We start from the raw sequence: 16,959 nt of genomic DNA, 5'->3' as shown, positions 1-16,959 counted from the left end.
TCCTTCCTTTTAAATACTTAAAAGCCCTTGCAATCTGTTTTTATATTTCTGGCAAGCCACTCTCATTCTACTTTCCTCTTTTTTTTCCAACTTTTTGGTGGTCCTTTGGTTCCAAAACCCTCCCCAATGCACAACTTGTTAACTTGCTTTACAATATTGTAAGCCCCTTCTTTTAATCTAATGTCATCTTTTAACTTTCTGCATGAGCTACCGATGGGTCTTTCTCGCTGTAATTATAAGGTTATGCTTCTTTGTTAGGACTCGCTCAGCAGAGGAAATAATTTCTCTCACTATACCTCATCCAATCCTTTCATCATCTTGAATACTTCATTTAGATTACCCCTTCCCTCTGTATTCAAGGAAATTCAAGCTTAGTTTATGCAATTTGTCCTCCTCCTAACTTAACTGTTCTAGCCCCAATACTGTACTGTTGAATCTGCTCAATGGTCAATATCTCTTTCTGGAAATGCAGTAATCTAAATAGACACTCGGAGCTTGTTAATAGTGCTGAGTAGTGAAAGGACAACAACTATGTCCACTGTAGTTCAACCTCTTGATATAAAGACCTATGTCCCACTAAACCTTTTAATTTTCTTTATTGAACTTGCCCACTAGCTTTTAATTTCCATACCTGGACTTCTAAATCTCTCCACTTATTGATAGGCCCTTAGCCCCTAACTACCTGCCATTTAGAAAATACTCTTTGTCTGGAGACCAAAGCAGTTGACTGCTTACTTACCCACATTAAGCTTCAGCTGCCCTATCTTCCCACATTTAAGCCTCATAGAGGCTATGTATATGAAAATGGCAAGGGAGAATGACTGACTTCCTTCGGTGCCATAAATCTTTCTATGTCCTACTGTGTGGCTGCTTTTCTATAGGTTACTAAAAGGGATGAAGACTCTTCTCTGATGCAACTGAAAGAAGAGTTTCGTACTTATGAAGCTTTGCGCAGGGAGCATGATGCACAGATTGTTCATATTGCCATGGAGGCTGGACTTCGAATTTCCCCTGAGCAGTGGTCTTCTCTTCTGTATGGCGACTTGGCACATAAATCACATATGCAGTCCATCATTGATAAGGTGTGTTGTAGAAGACATGAAGGATACTATATTTTACCAGTGGAATTTAGAACTCCAATATGTATTTTCTTCAGAACAGAACCACAAAACACACGTTTTACTAGCCATTCTAAGATGTGAAAAGTTTTGTTTGTGAATAAAATGTTCATTAGAAGCCAGATTTATTTCATTCCTATCTTAAATCTTGTATTATTATTGAATTAAAGAAGTATATTATGGTGTTATTTCTAACTGTTTAAATTATTGCGTGTCAGATTTCTTAGATAACTTGGTCATGATTATTAGTAGTTCTGCATCTTAAATGGTTGAAAGCTTCACTTTCAAACCCAATTATCTTTTGGAGTGTAGCTGCTCCACATGTGGTACAGCAGTAAATAAATGCCCCCCAGTTCTGTTATATTGTAGCCAAAGAGTCGAGTGATCTCTGCATCAGTTAGTAGTTATCAGATGCATAGTTTGACTTTACATTCTGCAGAAGATTTTTGGGGTCTTAATAGTGATTTCAAGAAGAAATTAAATATAGCTCTTGGAGCTAAGGAGATCAAGGGATATGGGGGGATCAGGATATTGATTTTGATCAAAATGAATATGGGAGCAGGCTGAAAGGCTCAATTGCCTACTCCTACTATTTTCTGTTTGTTTCCATGCAAATTATCAAGGATCTTGATGTATGATTGCAATAGTGGCCAAAGATGGAGAATGTTTTTAGAAAATGTGTTTGTACTTTATTCCATATCAAAGCAGAAGTTGGTTGAAGATTATGCATTTCTAACATAAGCATCATTTGCATGCCTTTTAAATGGAGGAAAAACAAACTCCCCCTCCCCCACAAAAAAATAGTTTTGTTAAATATTCTCACAGTCTGCAGAAGCACATTTTCCCTCGCGTTACGTGTATTCACTACATGGTGCATGTTGAATTTATGACCAAACTGATTTTGAACTAACCAATTCAGAATGAAATAAAAACAGAAAATTCTGGAAGAACTCAGCAGACTTTAGTTATACAGACTCCAAGAGCAGGATTTTCCAGCTGCCCCAAGACCAAAAAATCCCACCAAGGTCAAGTGACCTTTTACATGGTCCACCTGCTACAACTCCCAAGGCGGGCAGGACAAAAAAAATTCCATCTGAAGCATTAACTTTTTTTTTCTCTCCACAGATGCTGTCAGATGTGCTGAGATTTTCCAGCATTTTCTCTTTTTACTTCAGATAGGAGCAGCACAATGGCATAGTGGTTAACATTGCTGCTTCGCAGCTCCAGGAACCTGGGTTTGATTCCTGGCTTGGGTCACTGTCTGTATGGAGTTTGCACATTCTCCCCTGTGTCTGCATGGGTTTCCTCCGGGTGCTCAGTTTTCTCCCACGGTCCAAAGATGTGCAGGTTAGGTTAGCATTCACCATGCTAAATTGCCCCTTAGTGTCCCAGAATGTGTAGATTAACGGGGTTAATATGTGGGGTTACAGGGACAGGGCCTAGGTAGGATTGTTGGTGCAGACTCGATGGGCCAAATGGCTTCCTTCTGCACTTATTGTAGGGTTTTTATGATTTCTGTGATCTAGCATTTACAATATTTTGCTTTCAATTTAGAAAGAATTCATACAGTGACAAAGTACATTCAATTTGGGGCTAAAGACTCACTTTGAACTTCGGTTGTTTTTCCTATCGACAGATTTGAAATTTCATGTCAGACTTTCCTTTATCACATTTGGTAGTAATGTTAAATTTTCATACAGTCTCAGCAAAATCTTTGCCACAAAATTAACTGTGCAACAGATCACTTTAGGTTACAGAAATCCTGTTTCAATTGTTTATTTTAAGATGTTCTTTACCTCTGTTTCTGTATTTAGCTCCAATCCCCAGAATCTTTTGCAAAGAGTGTACAGGAATTGACTATTGTCCTACAACGGACAACAGATCCAGCTAATCTAAACCGACTCCGAACCCATCTTGAACTTCTGGCTAATATAGATCCTAACCCAGGTATATTTGACTTCCTATTCCTAAACTAGAAGTCAGTCACATCTAAATGGGAATATGTTGTGTATGCATTTCTCCCTTGAATGTGATTGGGATATTTTATTGAGTAAATTTAGTTCTTCCAAGTAACTGTTAGTAGGACATTGTACTCATTACTGTGTTGTTTAAGCCATACATTTTAATGTTTTAGATTGTTTGTTTGGTTCCAAATTCTTAAATGACACTTTGCAATTTTCATGGGATGGTATGTTGTAGTTTATCTATATTAATATTATCCTTTTAGAACATATTTGTTTTAACAGGATCTCAGTGGCTTCATTGGAAAGAGCACCATGTGATATGTCCTTGAGCCAGTTAGCTCAGTGACATGCTATAAATGACTCTTGAGTCTTTTCTATTGTCTTCTGCTAAAGCAGCAATCGAGATTCTAAAATTGATCTACATCTGGGATGGGTTAAGATTCATGATCATTATTCAAAAATTCCTGCTGGAAATTTGTGCGTTAGGATAGAAATAGATTTGACTACGATGATTCCACACTAGAGTAATCAAAAAGTTATCACCATTTGGATGAGGTACCACGGAAAGTTGTTTCTCACAGATGGAACCATCTACATGTGAGTTGTACATTCAGAAGAGATTAGGGGAGAAAATGGAATGAAATTTGGAAGAGAAAAATACATTTTGCAATTCGTAAACAGTCCAAGAGATCTAAAGCAACAGTGCAATTTCAGAACTTATAAATCTTTAATAGGTTGTATGAATTTTTTTTAAGTTGCAGAGAGAAAAAGTATTATTTGTGCCTTTTCTTTTAAGATGCAGCACCTCCAACATGGGAACAACTAGAGAATGCAATGGTAGCTGTAAGGACTGTAGTTCACGGCCTTGTGGATTTCATCCAGAACTTCAGTAAAAAAGGTCACGAAGCACCACAAGTAAGACCTACTTCTATGTGTTTTTTAAGTAGAGTTTCTTGCTTCTGCAGTTGATGAGTCAAAATAAAGTAAATATAACCAGATCTAACAGATTGTAAAATTACTTGTTCAAAACAAGTTTCAAGGCATGTGCAGAATTATTACACTTTGCTTTTGAACTGGTTTGAAGAAAATATGCTCAAAGTATTTTCCATTCACTCTGTCCTCAGTTCTGTTGAAAATAAATTTCAATGAACAGTTGATCTTCTGCTCTTGGCTTTCTTATAAATTGCTGTAACTTGCTATTTTAATGAGTACACTGTATATTGTACTTTCCATTATTTCACAAATATTTTTGAATGCATAATCAGTTGGTCAGTGTTGAACTAGAATGATTAGTTGCCACTAATAATGGTTCATTGTAATTCATAAAAATAAAGCAAAAACTAGACTAGCAACATCATAAGTACTTCATTCATTGTTACTTTCAGCCACAGCCAAACAGCAAATATAAAACCAGCATGTGCCGAGATCTTCGACAACAAGGAGGTTGCCCTCGTGGAGCTAATTGTACCTTTGCTCACTCCCAAGAAGAGTTGGAGAAGTATGTACTTCTAATTACTTGTGTCTTTCAAATTAGGTCTTTGAATTACCATTGTGGAAAATAAGTCTATTTTTTCACATCGGTAATACAATTATCCCATATGGGTGAAAAATGTTGGTGCTGTGAAATGCAGCAATTTTCTACTTTTGATCCATTTTGGGTTTAATTGTATCACATATTTTCAGGTTAAACCTAGAATAGCTGAATGGATTTACTGTAGCTCCAAGATGCAATTCCCAAATGTGGAAAAATGCTGTGGGTTCTACATAAGGACACTTCCTGCGCCAGCCACTTTTTTTTTTGTCCATGCTGAAGGAAATTGGGAATTTTATTGCTGACATAAATGAGATTCTGGACTAATTTGGAACTGTGTAATGAAGTCCCATGTGTCACTAGGTTTTGGAAAATCTTTAAAACTTTTCTAACTTACTAATAAAAAGTAAGATGCATTTTAAGAGTTCTTTGAGTCATTGTTCACATTTTGAATTGTAGTAAAAATGCTATTATAAATTTTAAATCATCAGTTTTGCACAAGTTGTATACCTTAAAAATAGTTTTGTCAATTAAGACATCTCTTATGACTGTCAACATTTCAGAATAATATAATGATAGTTTTGCACTTGTGTAGTGCCTTTGGAACTGTGAAAGGTAATGGACCCGAAACATTGGGTGGAATCCTCCCATCCTGGGACTAAATCTGGTGGTGGTGATGAGAATGTGGCGTGTTTCCTGCCACAGAGGCAGGTGGGGAAAAAAAGTCAAATCTTCCGCCCCCCAACTTAATTATGCAACTGGGGTTTTGCACCATCTTCCATGGCGGGGCAGGCCTGATGGTGCATAGTCTGCTGTCCTACCAGGTGTCATACTGAAAAGGCACACAACATCACTGTCTTCATCATGAACTCCATAGGTAGCCCCTAACATTGCTCAGTGAATCTAACATTTGCACGACACTCTTTTGAAGTGTTTCACACCAGTGTTATCCTGCTGTTGCTGTGGAGAATTAAGAACATAAGAAATCGGAGCAGGAGTAGGCCATCTAGCCCTTCGAGCCTGCCCTGCCATTCAATAAGATCATGGCTGATCTGTCGTGGCTCAGTTCCACATTCCTGCCCTCTCCCCATAACCCTTAATCCCCTCTCTTATCAAAAACCCATCAACCCGCATCTTAAAAATATTTAGCGAGGTAGCCTCCACCACTTCAACAGGCAGAGAATTCCAGAGATTCACCACCCTTTGAGTGAAGAAGTTCTTCCTCAACTCTGTTCTAAACCGCCCCCCACTTTATCTTGAGGCTGTGCCCCCTAGTCCTACTGTCCTTTCTGAGCAGGAAGAGTCTCTCCACCTCTATCCTATCCTATCCATCCCATTCATCATCTTATATGTCTCAATGAGATCTCCCCTCATTCTTCTAAACTCTAACGAGTACAAGCCTAGTTTATTCAGCCTCTCCTCATAGCTCAACCCCTTCAACTCTGGCATCAGCCTAGTAAACGTCCTCTGCACTCCCTCCAAGGCCAAAATATCTTTGTGTAAGTACGGCGCCCAAAACTGCACACAGTACTCCAGCTGCGGCCTCACCAATGCCCTATACAGCCGCAGCAAGACCTCCCTACTTTATATTCAATCCCCCTCGCTATGAAGGCCAGCATCCCATTAGCCTTCCTGACCACCTGCTGCACCTGCAGGCTGGGTTTTTGCGACTCATGCACAAGGACCCCGAGGCATCCTATTAGTGGGATGCAAATAAGTTTCATGCCAGCCTCCAGATCTGCCAGGGTGGGCACCACTGGAAGATCCCATGGGAAATTCATGCCATTGTTTTTGGGCCTCCCTCTGAATTCTTCCTCCCCTCTCTGCCATTGAACCGGCCAGTCTGGACATAGGAGAATTCCCCCCATAAACTCTGGTTCGCTCAGAGCAGAAGTTGCCAGACTGCTGGACATTTTCAGCATTTTCTCCTTCTATTAACTTTGCTATTTTTGTGAATTATTTCCAAGGTCACAGCACAATGGATGTGGTGTACATGTTCAACTTGAGATTCTTACCTAGTCAAATTTTTTGACAGTTGATCACTTGGACACAGCTGGTGTTTAAAATGTTCTACTGTATTGGTCGCACAATGCAATAAAAAAGTTATTTGTATCTTTGATAACAGGTATCGGATGCGGAATAAGAAGATTAATGCTACTGTCAGGCCCTTCCCTCTGCCCCAAGCTCTTCAGAACAAAGTTGGAATCACTAATATAGTCACAACTTCTGCAGGAAATGTCTCTGTGACAGGATCCACTGAAACCACTGTGAAAATGGTGCAGACGCCAAATGGGATCATTAGTCCAGAAAGTAGTACCCCACAACTAATACCACGCTGTGCAGATACCTCAGCTGCTTTAGAAAACGCTAAGAAAATTGGACAAAACTGTCTGAGCACACCTGGATCACTATCTGGTTCACCACCAGAAAAGTAAGATATATCTTTTCCTTTTGTAAAACTTCAGTTGCCTGCAATTTTGTTATGCTAGACTCTCTTCTGATCACTTTTGGCTATACTTTGGTAGCTCAGATTTGTTTCAAACTAGCATTCATCCTCATCATCTGTTTAAATCAGATGTTGGTGTTTCATGTGTATCAATTTCATCCTTTTTTTGTATCAGATCAATTGAAAAGTTGGCTAGCAGACTGTCAGAACTGTGTGCTCATGTGTTTTAAATGGATTACGACTCAGGGTTGCAGACCAAGATATGTTAATATATTCAATGGCTGCTTGTTGCTATGGGCAACAATTTTGTGGTTTAATTGTGGAGCAGTATAATCAGCATTCAGAAGGGAAAAAGGTTACTTAATGTTTCAGCACATACCTTTAGTTTAACCAAGTTCTGAGATTTTGTTTTATCCCTCCTGAGATCATGAAAATTAAAAATAATTTATGGTTAGCCGTTCTAGCTGCTATACGGCCCAAGGAAGGAACAAAAGTGACATGGAGCCACTCGTGTTTTTTGTGAATGTAAAATGCAATGCCAGTTTGGATTGTTCAATGCAAGCATTACAAGAGATTTCATTAATTCACATGTTGCAATTGGATTGGGTTCCTAACAAAGGAACTGGATCCATGAAATCCATGCAACTAAAAATATTTGAAGCCTTCCAGAACAAAAAATTTCTCGTTTGAAAGGCTGAATTGCATACCTACAAAGTTAAAAATATTCTGGGAACAGGAGAGTTTCTACGTTGGCATGTATGTACAAGATCTTAGCAGCCAGGTCGATGAGATATCTTCATTATACTATTTCTATCTTTGACTAGAATACTTCCCTGTTATCTTTCAAAGTAATTTCGTGGAATCACTTGGAACATGATGAGGGGGGAGAAAAACCTTTTTTAAAAAATTTAATTGAGTAAATAAAGTTTTGCAAAGGGTATGTTACACTTTTTTTTTCAAGACTAACTAAATGAAATTGCATTTTGCTATCAAAGGTCTACATTTTTTCCCCCAGTAAAATTGGTTCACCTCCCAAGACGATTCTGAACCAAGTGCTCTCTACTCCAGCTGTAATGTCATCACACATTGGACCAGATGCAAGTTCATTACCCTCTTCAAAATCTGTGTCAAGAGTGTCAGTGTACCCACCCCAGCAGCCTGACGTATATTATCAGGACCCCAGGACACCAGTTACATATGAACTGACTGCTTATCATCAGCCAGGTAAGTTGCAATTAAAATGAGAAATAATTTTTACTGTGCAAGCATAAGCCATTCAATGCATCTAAGCTGAGGTGACTCTTTGCCAGAGCATGCCAAAACAAATCCTGCAGCCTTTCTCCCTCCTTCTAGTTCTTAATTTTCCTTTGCTTCAAGTATTTAACCATGCTTTCCTTAATAGTCTTCAGTGCCCTGTTCACAAAGAAAGTGCACTTAATATCTTTCTTCACTTCTATCTCTGTAATCTCTTCCAACCCTCTTGTATCTGTGCTCCGGGTCTAGTTTCTTGACCATCCCCATTTTAATTGTTCCACTATTTGTGACTGCGCTTTCATTTGCATAAACCCTCAGCTTCCCTAAATATCTTTGCCTCGTAACTTCATTGTCCTCCTTGGGACACTTTTTAAAACCTTCCTCTTTGTCTAAACTTCAGTCATCTAACATAACATCTACTTATATGGTTCAGTGTTCCGCAGTGCTCCTGTGATGTGCCTTAGGACATTTACTAAAGGCATTATGTAAGTTGTAAACATGTAGCATAATACTGTATTGAACTTTCAACTTAATCAGAATGTACTCAAGCAGTTTGTGAGAATGGGTAAGCTGGGAGCTTTCTGCAAGACTTTAATTTCTAACATGAGGTTTATTTACGTTTCAGGTTATTAAATAAATTTATTTTCTATATTCTTTTGAATTTTATGCAGGAGGGTATTATCCCCCACATCCTGGTCTACCTTCTGGTGTGTCTCCTTGCCTTCCTCGCTATGTACGGCCCAACAGTATGCCAGAGTCACCACTTCCACCTACTGTGCCATACACTGACCACTACAATGCATATCCACCTCGGGATCGTCTAGCATCTTCTCCTTACTCATCAGCACCTCCCCAACAGTATGGTTCAGTCCCAACAGTGCATTCTGGAATGTATGCACCAGTCTATGATAGCAGGCGCATGTGGAGGCCACAGATGTATCCACGAGATGATGTTGTGCGGAGTAATTCTTTACCTCCAATGGATATGGTACCTTCAGCTGCCTACCATCCGCCACCACGGGAAAGATACAGCTCACTTGATGGGTATTATTCTATGGCTGGACAACCAGCAAATGAACAAAGAAATGTCACCATGCAGAGGGTAAAGTCGAACATTAGAGCATTGCTTTTCTGTTGCTTGATTACATTTTTCACTTCCTGCCAATCAATGATATATATTCTTTATAATGTAATCTTGCTATTAACAATGTAGAATTTCTTTAGGATTTTGATAGTGTCAAGGTTGATGTTCATCTCTGATCTTTTGAAGCACTTGATTTAATTCCCTTTTTAGCTTATTTTTCTCACTTTTTTCCCCCCTTCTGTTTACCACCAGAGATTTCCCAAATTGTCCAAATCAACGTTTATACCACACCAGTATCAGTAAAATTGATTAACTGGTCAACAATTTCATTGCTTCACTTTGCTATCAGCTTAGTATGGCTCTTGCTCTGCCCAAGATGGCAAAGGACTACAAAAGGTTGTGAATGTAGCCCAATCCATCATGCAAACCAGCCTCCCATCCATTGACTTTGTCCACCATTTCCTGCTGCCTCGGCGAAGCAGCCAGCATAATTAAGGACCCCACACACCGTGGACATTCTCTCTTCCACCTCCTTCCTTCAGGAAAAAGATACAAGTCTGAGGTCATGTACCAACCGACTCAAAAACAGCTTCTTCCCTGCTGTGTCAGACTTTTGAATGGACTTGCATTAAGTGGATCTTTCTCTACACCCTAGCTTATGACTGTGACACTACATTCTGCACTCTCTCATTTCCTTCTCTGTGACTGGTATGTTTTGTCTGCATAGCATGCAATAAACAATACTTTTCACTGAATGTTAATACATGTGACAATAAATCAAATCAAACTTAATTGTATTTATCCAAAAACAATAGCAATTATACTTCAAAAAGTAATTGCATCACTGTAAAGTTCTTTCTTTCTTTGAGGACACGACTAGTGCTATGTAAAGCAATTAATTTATTCTTTACTCTGTCCCACTGTGTTTTATGATCTCAAGGGAGACCATTAACACCCCAGTTTTTGATGCTGAGAAGTGCACCACAGGATTTCGCGTTATAAACAATAACTCTTGTACAGTAGGAAGTTTAATAAAGCAAGTATTCACTTAGTATTATGATCATAATTTTCCTACCATTCACACCAGTGGGATTCTGTGGTCCCACTGCAGTGAACAGAGATTTGGCTGAGGGCCAAATTCTCTGTTCTCAATTGCAGTGGGACGCAAGTGGCCAGCAAATTCCAGCCTACACATTTCATAAACACAATGGGCTATTTGGCATTCTCTTTTAATTCCACCAAAGTGTTCCCCTATAAGTTACAGGATCTTGAGTGCCTTCTTCTCCTACAACCAAAACAAGGTATGTCCACAGGTCTTAGGAGTTCATCTTGACTCGCCTCAGTTTCCCAGTGTGCCACTTCAAGAGTGAGAGAGTGCGAGCTATAAAAGTTTCCACATAAACTCTTCCACTAGCTTTACCAGGCAGATTTGACAATTTTAATTCCTCATGAAATTGAACTTTTCATCCCTAACATGGGGCCCACTCGTAATTCCTGTTTTGATGTCCCCAGATCAGAAACAACCTAACAACCTCAATGTCGCTCCTTGTTCTGGCTGCCAACAAAAATACAACTTCCTTCTTTCAATCTTCCAACCTGTTTCATAGTTACTGTGAGAAAATGCATAGATAAACCCAAACTAAAGGGGACTTCTCTGTATAAACTATTTCCACAGCAATATGGCCTACCTTGGATGTTCCAGATAGAAATTTAGTCCAATTATTTCCATCTTTAAATCTGGCACAACTGCCTTTAGTTCTTGAGTTAAGTACTAATTGTGGCCGTGATTAACCACACTGTTTTGATTTTTAAAAAGTGAAGTGGACTTGTAGCTTATAAATAAATAGTTAATGAACTTTATCTCCACAGAAAGAAAGCTTGCCATTTTGCAATTTGTATATCACAACACAGTTAAATCATATTGAGTCATGTGTGATTATGTAGTGCGTCAGACCTGAAGTTACAACTATGCAGTAAGATAAACTAACAATCTACATAAGCGAAGTATAGATTTCTTTAACAGTCATTTATAGTGATTAAAACAATCACTTTTGCAAGGAATCTAGTAGATTGAACCTGGAACCTTTTTCAGACCTTGTGGCTCAATATGTTGCACTGCATTTATCCATTTTGAAGGGGGATTGAAATATTTTGCATTTCTTTTGAGTAAAAAAACTGCAGCCTCCAATCAATTACTCAAAAGTATGTGTGAATGTGTAAATACCAAATGAGGGATAAAGACCAGAGCCAAAATGCTCCCAAAAATATTCTTAAGTGTTGATTTTACATGAAAACTGGAGTAACTCATGCTGTTTTACTTCCAATGGGAGTTCAGAGAAGAATCTCCTACACGCTGTGCGCTGCAGAGTGCACCAGTGTGAATGTCATATTTAAAAGCCAGTGGATGGGGCCTATTTCCACTGAAGAGGCCGACTCATAGCACTAAGTGGGCCACTGCATGTGTGCCGATCTGTCAGCGCCAAGATCGGCACATGCGCAGTATCCCTGCATTGCTGGGCCTCTGCACCCCTTTCCCAATCCCTCTCTTTCCCCACCCACCCCAATCACTGACCTCCCTCCTTCCCCCAAATATTCGCAAACCCTGCAAATCGCCATCGCAAGGATCTCCTGGCCCGCTGCACTAAAAAATTAGAGCAGCAAGATGGGAGGACCTCCCCACCACCACCACCACCACCATCCCCCAGGAGGGGGAATTACATACTTTATATTTTTATTTGGTTTTATAAACTGCAGCTTCTGATCAATGATTCAATACCAGCTAATGTTTAGAATTTTGAAATTAAGAATTTGATTGTTCAGTTGTCATTCCTGTCTAATTCATAGGATGCATACAGCCGAATACAGCAACCAGGCTTTGACGACCTGTTGAGACGGAAACCAGATCAATGGACGCACTATTCCTCTCAGAAACCGCCATTAGTCTCTTCTGCTCTGTCCACAGCCACCCAGCCCTCTGCTCCTCCTTCCCCTTTGTTCAATGTAGACTTCAGCTCAGAGGTATGCAATCAAATAGAGTTCAAGCGCGAGTATAAAAGTACAGAATACAGTAATTATCTTTCCACTTGTAACATCAGCATTATATAGCCTATAAAGCCTTTAGGAAATTAATGAGTTTATAGATCCATATTTTTTTCCATAATTTAAAAGGGTCCCTGATTCTAATGATTCAGTACGAAGTTGCTCTGTCCACTATGCCATAAAGACAGATTTTGTGGCTATATCTTTGGAATATGTGCCATTCTTATCAAGGGGAGTGATGCAAGTGTTGTAATTGCCTGAAATATAACTGCATTATGGAGGATGGAAAAAATTGAGATGCAGGGTTCCTGGTCTTTATCTCCATAGAAGTATGCAAGTATGGATGTTGGATGAGCAAATGTTCAGGTTTGTTGTAATATTCTGAACTGGTGGATACATGGTAAGACAATTGGTAATATTTTGGGACAATGTCTGTGGACTCCATGCCTACTGAATACTCAAGTATTTATCAGTGAAATATGCTTTTGTTAACTACCTCTTTCAGAGTACAGTAAAAATTAGCATGCTATGTACCAACGTGGTTTCTTTTATATCCTGTGCATCCATTAGAAGCCCTTGTTAAATAGCATTTCATCAGAGATGGGTTTCACCAAGCATTTCACGTAGAAGCCCTTCAAGCTTATCTTACTCAAACTTTTATTTGTTGTTAGTAATTTTTAGTAAGTTAGTATTGTTTTTACAAAATTCCAACCTGATTTCAATGGGTTTGTTGCAAGCTTTTTGAAAGTAATCTGAGTTGGGAGTCTTGAAAAACCTGATGTTATAAAATTTTCACTTTCCAGGTGTATGCATATTTATAAGTAGTATGGAAGTTCAAGAAGAAAGTTATTTTAAGATATTATATCAGGCTTCCCTTTGCTTTCTCTAAGTATATATTTAGTATTTGCTTCATCTGTTGTGAATCTATTCAACATTATGGCCTGCTTGCTACATATGTGTTGCTATGTGTTTGATGTTATAACCAGAAATAAGATGAACATCATGTATTCCAAGATCAGGTTTCCTTCAATTGTCATATTGTATGTTTGTTTATGACATGTTAACAGTAGCACTACTTGAGATGTACTCTGATCACAGTGGATTTGTTTCCCCATTTTGTTTTAGTTGCCACTATGTGAAATATGACATTGCTATGCTTCTCATTTTAATGACTGATTCTGGAAAGGTACCATTAAAATTTCTTGTGTTCTATGTGCCAATCTGTTTATAATTTCAAAGTACAGAAAGAAATCTTTCTCATATCTCCCCTCTCCTAACACTACTTGCTAATATTTTATCTGTTTGGAATGCATGTGGCCCCTTGGAACACGTGTTTACTGAATGAATTTCAATGAAGTTACAACTTGATAACAAAATCCATTTGTTTATCTTTCAGCAGTTCTCTGAGAATACTAGTGATTTGTACATAGGCACTAAATTTGAGGATGACAGCATATCCCACTATTCTCCATGGTCCTGTGGAACCATCAGCTCTTGCATTAGCGCAATGGAGTCTGATCCAAAAGACATCATGGCAACCACCAGTGTGGAGATAATGGTAAGACACATTGACCTCTTTGTCAAAGTATGCACTTCTCATAACTGTGCATCATATTGTACATTGTATAGCTGCAAGTTAAAGCATTCACTTAGCATTGTTAGTGTGGTATGCAAAAGCAATAATGCACTTAATTTCAAACTAATCACTTCAGTGCAAATATTCTGTAGTATGAGAATTAAAGATAAATTTTGGAGCTAGTAAAATGTTCTTTATTTTCACCCTTTAAATTCTATTATCTATTTTTCCTGTCTGGCTTGGTTTTCAAAATAAACACAAAAGCTGGCATGTTTAAAAAGTGTTTTTATTTCATTTAAACCACGTTTAAAAGGATAACAGGCTGTTATTTTTGTTTTTTGGTATTATACTGCAGTTTTAAATCCAATACAAATAAAATTGTATAACATGACTTTTACTGATGTATGCAATTGTCCAAATGTATTTCTCCCTAAATCTTATTTCACATGTAACAGAGTAGAATTTGTATGCTTATACCTACAAGCAAAGATATTTGAAGTTTCTGAGAATTGTTTGCAGCCGTGCTTTTCACTTTAAGACACTCAAATTGTTTTTTAGTTTGTCGGTCGGGTCTAGTTTCTGACGCACTAGACCAGGAAATGACTACACGTGCTATTGGGTGTTCTTACATTCTTCAGGCTTGGGACTGGACCAGAGTACCTGCACAAAAGGAAAAAAGCACTGTGCAGGTCAGATGACCTGACAGAGAGTGCCACTGCCTTGTGGGTGTCTCAAAGGCAGGAAGAAGGTCCTAATCCAGAGAGGAGGGACAGGACAGGTCCCAAAGGTGGCCCCAGACAATGGAGAAAAGCCAAGTGACAGAAATAGTTTCTCTAAGTGAACTTGAAAATAATAGACTGCAAATTCAAGAAGGTGCTGCAGGGAGCAAACTAAGCAAAGTGGGCATGAGAGGATCCTGAAGATCTGAGAAGACAACCAAAGGCTGTTGACTTAGCTCTACAGGCCACTGGGGCAAAGGGTACACTTTTTTTTTTGGAGCAGTGGTGTCCTACTTGGCATGGTCAAAGATCTGAGATTGTGTGTAGAAAATGAGGCTTGAATACAAGGTTGAATACAAAGTAAAATCCAAAGAAAATGATCTTGGAACGCAAGATTGAAATTCTGATTGAAGACATCTGACTTGGAGTGACTTTTGAAGAGAATTCCAAGGCGAGATCTTTAAATGTGGAAATTGGAAACCCTCATGACAAAGCCAAAGTTTCAATGATATTGGTTGGCTCACAATATGGCAGATGTCTAGATGGATTGTTGAGCAATCCATGGAATCTGTTTTGACTGTATCTGTCATCTATTGTGTAGTGTACCTGTTGAAGTGGAAATTTTCCTGTTTCTTGACTGTGACGGACTCAACAAAATTTAATTCTGACAAAATAACTAGTCTTTATTTACGAAAGACTGTATGCAGTACTGGCAGTAACTTGAGTTTGGAGAGCAGTCGTTACGACTTGCTAATTCCTTAAGTCCGCGCTAACATAAAGAATCAGTTCAGTATTTCTACATAATCATTATCAGTTTGCGTGACCAGAGCTTATTCAGGAATTTGATCAATAGTAGCATCATAAGCAATGCCATAAATAATGGTACAACTTTCTGACCTCCTAGAACTCTTTGCCTCATCGTTTTATGCCTTTATCTTGTCCCTTTTTAATAGAACAAAAGTAGGTCGATGACTTCGTCATCTCTGACCTCAGTTTGTCTTACTCGTACAACCCTAGGCTATGCGGAGTCAGCTTTATCAGGTCTTACAGGGGTCTGGCATTTTGGAATAGCTTGATCAGCTTTCCTTATTTTGTGCCAAATAATTGATCAATTTTCCCATCATGCCATTACTTCATTCATACAATTTCACATAGCGCTCACAGTTTACCTGTTAATTCATATATTCGCCGTACTTGCCCTGAATTATAGGGCATGAGATAGTTGTAAATTTTTATTTTCTGTTTCTGAATTTGTAAAGTTTATTTTTGTTTGTTTAAAAACTCTGAAATCCTGGGGTCTGACCAAGAATCATAATTTGAGATCCATTGTCTTTTGATCTTTGGAAAGAATTTGTCACTGAAAGGTTTGTATACTTCAATAAAGGTGCATATGATTTTACTGGTAAAATATTCGTCTTTTCAAAACTGTACAGAGTCACCAAACAATCTCCATTTAAAAGCAATGCAAATAACTTCATGATGGGTAACAGGTAAACACATTGCCAAGATTGGCATTGGTGCATGGACACATGCTGGAATATCCTAATGTCACCTCTCTACCAGATTAGATTCTGGGATAGCATAGTTGGCTTCTGCAATAATGCTTTGGAGGAGAAAAATCAAAGTGTTATGCTGGTAAAAGATAGTTATGCACATGTTATTATTGGATTTAAAATCACAATGTACTTACAACAACAAATAACGATGTACAATTTAATAATATAAATGCCCATTTTTACCTTAGTAAGAACATAAGAAATAGGAGCAGGAGTAGGCCATCTAGCCCTTCGAGCCTGCCCCGCCATTCAATAAGATCATGGCTGATCTGTTGTGACTCAGTTCCACTTTCCCGCCCTCTCCCCATAACCCTTAATCCCCTCTCTTATCAAGAACCCATCAACCCGCTTCTTAAAAATATTTAGCGAGGCAGCCTCCACCACTTCAACGGGCAGAGAATTCCAGAGATTCACCACCCTTTGAGTGAAGAAGTTCCTCCTCAACTCCGTTCTAAACCGCCTCCCCTTTATCTTGAGGCTGTGCCCCCTAGTCCTACTGTCTTTTTTGAGCAGGAAGAGTCTCTCCACCTCTATCCTATCCATCCCATTCATCATCTTATACGTCTCAATGAGATCTCCCCTCATTCTTCTAAACTCTAACGAGTACAAGCCTAGTTTATTCAGCCTCTCCTCATAGCTCAATCCCCTCAACTCCGGTATCAGCCTAGTAAA

General features: G+C 38.8%; 1 protein-coding gene across 5 annotated transcripts in view; it reads left to right on the top strand.

The window, feature by feature from the left end:
* The window catches only part of rc3h2 (ring finger and CCCH-type domains 2), a 92,208-nt gene that overhangs the window by 51,969 nt on the left and 23,280 nt on the right, over positions 1–16,959 (top strand). For 4 of the 5 annotated variants that reach the window (XM_080212116.1, XM_080212115.1, XM_080212114.1 and 1 more), the window contains 9 exons: positions 882–1,082; positions 2,933–3,065; positions 3,879–3,997; positions 4,468–4,580; positions 6,739–7,044; positions 8,075–8,283; positions 8,985–9,415; positions 12,242–12,415; positions 13,833–13,994. In XM_080212116.1, coding sequence (XP_080068242.1) covers positions 882–1,082; positions 2,933–3,065; positions 3,879–3,997; positions 4,468–4,580; positions 6,739–7,044; positions 8,075–8,283; positions 8,985–9,415; positions 12,242–12,415; positions 13,833–13,994 — 1,848 coding nt within the window. The remainder of the gene's footprint in view (positions 1–881; positions 1,083–2,932; positions 3,066–3,878; positions 3,998–4,467; positions 4,581–6,738; positions 7,045–8,074; positions 8,284–8,984; positions 9,416–12,241; positions 12,416–13,832; positions 13,995–16,959) is intronic. The other variant, XM_080212117.1, reaches the window with a different exon arrangement.

Source organism: Carcharhinus amblyrhynchos, chromosome 25, assembly GCF_965287045.1.
Source record: "Carcharhinus amblyrhynchos chromosome 25, sCarAmb.v2.hapA, whole genome shotgun sequence".
NCBI lineage: Eukaryota > Metazoa > Chordata > Chondrichthyes > Carcharhiniformes > Carcharhinidae > Carcharhinus > Carcharhinus amblyrhynchos.
The sequence above is the reverse complement of the archived record's forward strand: the minus strand, read 5'-3'. Positions and strand labels throughout refer to the sequence as shown.